The 6,564-nt window shown below is 55.5% G+C and overlaps 1 protein-coding gene across 1 annotated transcript in view; it reads right to left on the bottom strand.

The window, feature by feature from the left end:
* The window catches only part of LOC113202852 (protein lozenge), a 31,538-nt gene continuing 24,974 nt past the window's right edge, over positions 1-6,564 (bottom strand). The window contains exons 5-6 of the mRNA XM_052265565.1: positions 1,739-1,915; positions 1-1,623 (exon numbers count right to left, since the gene is read on the bottom strand). Coding sequence (XP_052121525.1) covers positions 746-1,623; positions 1,739-1,915 — 1,055 coding nt within the window. The 3' untranslated portion in view covers positions 1-745. The remainder of the gene's footprint in view (positions 1,624-1,738; positions 1,916-6,564) is intronic.

Raw genomic sequence — 6,564 nt, 5'->3', positions numbered from 1 at the left:
TTGTCTTTTACGTCTGATCTGAGATTTATTTTTCCTCTTCTTCTTTAGGTCCCTCGCGTCTCTGCTCCGCACCGCGTTTACAGCTATCGAGTTCGCGGTGGGAACGAGACACTTGTTGTCATAACAGTGATTTGCATAATTTGAACATACAAAAACTTAAAATACAGTCATCACAAGAAACAAATCAACATCATGATATAAATCTTTTTAAGTACACTTAAAACGTTTTTCTCCACTCACAAGGAAAAAAATTAATTCATAAATTATCGTCTAAGAATATTTACGGTGGGTACACTCCTAGTAGAAATACAGGCTCAAACATAATTTCAACAAAACGAAATAAAAACATTATATTACAAAAACACATTAACCACATATCAATTTTCATTTGCACTCTGATAAAACTGCTATACTATGGGTTTTAATACAATAAACACATAATTACAAGAGCGGACACTGCAGATGGCAAAAGGGCGTCATCTAGCACCGTCCAGCACCAATCTCTTCTATTCGATAAGAGAATGGTGCCATATAGGCTATACTCTGGAACAGGACCTAAGTCGCAGCAGTGGGCCGGGAAAGGAGACAGAGTTACGATATGGCGACCCAGGCCAAACTTATGGAGTCCTCCGCCACACAACACAAGTATATGGTACACTTGGGATCCACACTTGAATAAAATACAAACTTTTACAGATATCACAATAATGTTTTCAGCGCGGGTGCGGGCCTCAGCCGCGGGGCCTTAGTACGGCCGCCACACGGAGGGGTCGGCCTGCCGGCTGTCGTGCTGCTGGGGGTAGCGGCTCAGCTCCTGGTCGTGCTCGTCGCTGCCAGGCCCCGCCATCACACTGTGTTGTTGCTGTTGTTGTTGTTGTTGTTGTTGTTGTTGTTGCTGTTGTTGTTGCTGCTGCTGTTGTTGTTGCTGTTGCAGGTCAATGCCAATCTCGATCCCCCTGGTGCCCCCCGAGCACACGATCGTGGCCACGTCGTCAAACTGGTGGTGCTGGTGGTGCGGCGGGTGGAGCGGCAGCTGGCCGTGGCCCGCGGCCCCCGTCACGTCGGCGGCCACCGCCACGGCCTTGGCCGCCGAGCTGAGCGCGCTGAGCTCGCCGCCGCTCGGGTTGTGGTGCAGGTGGAGGTGGATCTGGTTCTGGTTGACTGTCGAGTACAGGTTGGGGTAGAGCACCATGGGGTAGGGCTGCGGGTTGGCGGCCGGGCTCTGGTAGTTGTAGTTGTAATTGTAGTTGGCGGTGCCGGCGCCCCAGCCGTGGTGGTAGGCGTTGGTGCCGCACGGCGCGGCGCCGTACGGGTCCTGCGCGCCGTACGCGGCGACGGCCGGCGGCGCGGTGGCCGAGGCCAGCGGCGCGGCCAGGGGCGGCGGCCCGCTCGACGCCGACCTGGCGCCGCCGTGGTGGTGCTGCGAGTGGTGGTGCGGCGGCGTCGTGGCCGATGCCAGGCCGCAAAGGCCGTCGTACTCGGCCGACGGCGGCGACGACTTGAGCGGCGGCGTGAAGAGGCTCGTGTAGTCGCCGGCGCCGCCGCCGCCCCCGGGTGTCGTGGCGCCCACGGGCACCGTCCCCGAGGAGGCAGCCCCCGGGACGGAGCCGTGCTCCGACAGCACTGCGGGAGCAAAGAGGAGTCAGGTCAGTTCAGCTCTCAGCAGAGACGCTCAGAGCGAGGACAAGCCCGCGGCGCAGGGCCGGAGGGGCGGCCTGCCCCGCAGGTGCAGACCTACCGGTGGGGAGGTGCGTCATGGTGCCGTCCGGGGGCATGGTGTTGGCTCCCGCGTGGACGGGCGTCGCCGTGGGCCCCAGGTCGCCGCCATAGGAGTAGGCCGGGGGTTGCAGCGGCGAGTATGACGACGCGTACGTCGGCCAGGAGGACTCCGTCGAAGGCACCCCCGAGCAGGACTCTGGAAACAGAAGCGTGAGCGTGAGGAAGGGCCTCTCCGGTCTCCCTCGACAGAGCGCGCCATACTTGGCTCGGGAAACAATTACAAGACACACGACGCGTTTGGTCCGGCCGGCCTGAAGAGCGACGAGAGCCCGTGCCCGTGGGGAATTACAATCATTCCCGGACAACTACATTTGGACATTTCGGAGGGTCAGTTTGCCGCAGAACGACACGACGCCTGCGGACGTGACCTCTCCCCGCCCGACGAGACGACTTTGTTTTATGAGAGCTCAAAGCGCTGCTCGAGGTGTCTTTACCGAGACGCTCAAGTGCATCAAATTTTCATTTCCTTTTTTTGTGTCTGTCTCTGTCCCGGAGTGGCTCGTCGGCGCGGAGCGCGGTAGCACGCGGCTACCTCCAAAGGGAGGGGCATAAGTAGGAGGGGGAGGGGAGAGGAGAGGGGGAGGAGAAAATGAGTGGGAGGGGAGGGGAGCGGTGCAAGCGGTCCACCTTAGCACCTCATCTCTCCTTCTCACTCTCCCCCCCCCTCCACCCCTCCGCGGCCCCGCGCTGCGCCCGCCGGCTCCCATTACAAGTCCAGCTTCACCCGCCGCCATTTTCTTTCGGGGCGTAAGTATACTACCAAGACCATCCCATCCCGCCGCTTGTTTGCTTTTGTTCTGTCGAATATGAATCTACGAGTCCCTATGGAGCGGAGCTACTGGAACCTTCAAAAATAATGCTTGAATCAACCTAGGCAATTACAGCATTACAGAAATGAATGGACGATAGCCACCCGTTTGGAACCACCGACAACGAAGCAGTCGGCGGGAAACAACAGCGTTCAACCGCCAGAGCTGTTGGCTGGCGCGTCGCAGATCGAGTCAACCTCGGAAGGGAATGCCAGACTACCGATCAGGCGTTTTGCACACTCAAGGCTCAGGCGGATTCTAGGACAAATTGCCTATCCACCTGGTGACGGCGAAAGGTGCGGAGATTTTCTCTGGATCTTCACCTGCTAGTTGGACACCTGGTGCCTGTCGAGACAATATGCCTACGATTGCCAACAGCCTGTCAACCGAGCTGTCGAAGGGCCACGTCGCCTGCCTGTCCGGCGTCCTCCCTCCCTGGCGCCAAACCGAACCATGCCGCACGGTAAACCAGCCATGCTAATCTCTGCAATTATAGCCACATACACATTACAGCAGCGGCGGGTAATGGCGGGTCAGAAACAAGACAATCACACTCGGTAATGATCCCCAGGCGGCCCCCGAGCCGAGTGAGCCCGCTCAGCGGCGCTCGCAGCAGCCCAGCCCAGCCGAGAGGGCCAGCCCAGCCTCTGTCCTCACACGAAGCTCTATACTCTCCACCCCTCCCCCAGAATACGAGGCAATTTCCTCGTTTCCACCAAAACGATAAATGTTACACCGGTGTATTTCCTGCAGGGCCGGAAGCTGCAGCTGGCTGAAAGCCGTCGGGGCCGGACTAAAATTTCAGCACATTTATAGAAGCATATTATTACTATCAAGGAAAACGTATTCGTTTAACCGTCCCTAGCGAATACAAATTCGAAAACGTTAGTTTTCTGGGAGGTTTTCATGGCCGTGCAGCGCCACCTCCCCTGCCTCGCTCACGTCCGCCGGATCAGTTTCCTTGGACTTGAGATGACACTTTATAGCCTGATCAGTTCGATGCAGGAAACGGGCGAGGCTCGTGCCGGGCTGTGAGGTTTCTCCGAGCCCCAGCAGGGAACTTCTAGAAGAGTTGTTGGAGTCCTAAAAATTTCTTTCGGTTCATGTGTCAGGGTCACCGGCTATGATCCCCGATGGATTGGCTTAACGATCACCATAACAGCAAGGCCGTACTACGATAGACGAAGACTCGTCTCTAGTTGACGTTATTTCCGTTTCAGGCACTTTCTAGTCCAGCGCTTCAGGGGACTGATGTGAGGTGCAGAGTTTCAAAGGCGGTCCAGTGCACCTGGCTGGCTGCCCGCTCACCATACACCTGTCACTGGAGTGGCGAGGTGTCAACCACCCGAGGCGCTGCTCTGTTTACAACGCAGCCTGTTGCTCAAGTTCATCACGGGCGGTGATTTAGGGAGTGGGGAAAGGGGAAGGGACGGGATACCAATGTAAGCCTGTGCGTGGCCGGCTGCATCAACGCCTGCTTACTAGGCCAGGCCACACTCACACACCTGTCTCGGTGGTATTGTTTAGGTATTGCCCAGGGTTCGTCCTGAAAGTATGTCAGTATTCCTCAGATTCATTCGGCAATCTACAGGAGCTCGGCGCCTGCGCGACTCAAGGTAGGCCACCGCGTGGTGCACGCATGAGCTGCAGGTAAGATGTTGCCTACCGATCAGGCGCTCTAAAGGCTTGCATCGGCAGTTTCGCATCAGCGAATGACGGGCGTGCTTTCTGGATGACCCTTTAGTAGGTAGTACATATAGCTGTATACCAGCGCATGAATGGGAACTTTGCCTACTTTGAACTGGCAGCACGGATTCGACAGCTGGATTCGCGCCGGCGTCACACATGTCAGGAGGAGCGCGACCCCCGCGTACCAGAGCTCCGAGTTGCGCACGATCATATGTACACGAGTCCAACAAGGCCGCTATGGAGTCTGTGATAGGTCTGACGCGTAGCATTGTGAATTGTGGAGCGCATAGTCTTCTCAAATCGCTCTTCTCTCTCTCTCTCTCTCTCTCTCTCTCTCTCTCTCTCTCTCTCTCTCCCTCCAGCAGCTACTGTCATTCCTCCGAGCGTGGGAAAACGACCTCGGCTTGACTGCCGTTGCCTCGATGCGCACCTCGGAGCAACACCCGCCCGCCACTCGCCCGCCTCCCCCCGCTCGCTAACCCGCCCCACCACGGCCTGCATCTTGCATGCTTGCTCGTAGTAGCTATTTCCGTGTGCGTACTGTGAACTTGAAGATTCCGTGCAGTTACTTCAAATGATGAATCGACAAAGTCGCAATTAGTCTGCTTGGAGACTTCAATGCCGGTCGCACAACTTAGAAACATATTGCTGACGTTAAAGTTGTTTCCAATAGAGTCAACACCGTACAGATAAAGAAAGCGGCAGGGTTTTACTTCCAAGTCCAATCCCATCTCTTATACCCTCTAACTCTTCATCCAAACGGGTGGCCGGTAGCATAGTTTTCTGCCCTATCCATCGTGTGATTGGAAACTCTCGTAGCAACAGCCCAGGCAGACCCGAAAAAAGTTTTTGATCAGGTCAGATTGGTCCGGGTGATGGGGCCTCTGCGCCGCTCGGCGCTTAGAAATTGGACATGCTCCGAATTGGACCAGTCCGACTGGGCTGTGATTGGGCGGCGCTAGGCAGCGCTAGGCCCTACCCGCCGAGGGGCCGGGCGCGGCCGGGCACCGGGCACGGCATGGCCAGACGTAAGAAATACACTGCAAGCCAACGGAGCGGCTGAGCTACTGGAACATTTTTGAAATTGTTTTCTCGCAGTTGACGAACCGAAAATACGCAAGCAGGCCCTACCACTGTGACGTCAGAGAAGAGGAGAGAGAGAGAGAGAGAGAGAGAGAGAGAGAGAGAGAGAGAGAGAGAGAGAGAGAGAGAGAGAGGAGAGAGGGGGGGGGGGTAAAATGAAGGAGCAGGAATGAGAGAGCGAGACAACGAATAACTTAACACATACATGGTAGATGGAATCACGTCTGCCTGCGCCCATGCCCATTGCACTGCGTCGGTACAGCCTCCATTACCTGCTGCGTGCCGCCACCGACTCCACCGGCTGGACTCGGATCGTTTTGCACTAGAGGGCGCTGCCGGAGGCAGCGGGTCACTCACACGATCCCACGAGAGTGAGAGAGAGAATTCTGACGTAATTTCTTTAGGAACCAAGGATCAACCAATTGGGAGGGTCTGCAATGTGGTCACTGTGTGCGTCAGTGTCAGTCTAGGGTCATTAGTAAAACATGGTTTTGAGTTTAAAATGCATGGGAATAAGTTTCGCCAACTCAGTGATCCAGAAGGAGAATGCGTTTGGAACAACAGCAAGCGGCCTAAAAAATACATGTAAAGTGACAATAATTCAAGGACTCTGATGAAAAAATTCAGCAACCCAAAGTTTACTGTATTGCGAAACCAATATCACCTTGACACCTTGACTGCACTAGCTGACGACTTGACTTAAAGCACCACAAACCAACCTAATTTCAAATACTCAGGGTCTGTCTCTCTCTCTCTCCCTCATTATTGCAGCTATGCTGATACACTGCTGCAGTTTTGTGAAACTTTACACATATCACAGTTTGTTTTGTGTGTACACTACTGCTGCTAAAAATTGTTTTTTTGCGGCCATAGAGTGCACAGCAACGTGGTCGAGCATGGTTTTGTGACAAGGTTTGTGTAACCATCCCTTATATAGGTGTGCCAGGCAGGCGGACTCAGGGTCACGCACTCGCGCGCCACACACACACACACACACACACACCATCTGCCGCGGCGCCCTGGGCAGCAGGACACGGACAGCCACCCCTGCCACGGAGGCTCCACAGCCCCACTCCAGCGAGCGGCTTTTGTTGTCGCTTTCATGCAACCCGGCCAAATTACCCACACGAATAACCGATCACCTAACGAACGCACGCGAGCCCTCTACGCACCGTGGTGGTACAACTCTGTGGGTGTGTGGGGG

Source organism: Frankliniella occidentalis, unplaced genomic scaffold (genome assembly GCF_000697945.3).
Source record: "Frankliniella occidentalis isolate FOCC.00 unplaced genomic scaffold, Focc_3.1 Scaffold28, whole genome shotgun sequence".
In the NCBI taxonomy this organism is placed as follows: Eukaryota; Metazoa; Arthropoda; class Insecta; order Thysanoptera; family Thripidae; genus Frankliniella; species Frankliniella occidentalis.
This window is presented reverse-complemented; position numbering and strand designations above follow the sequence as displayed.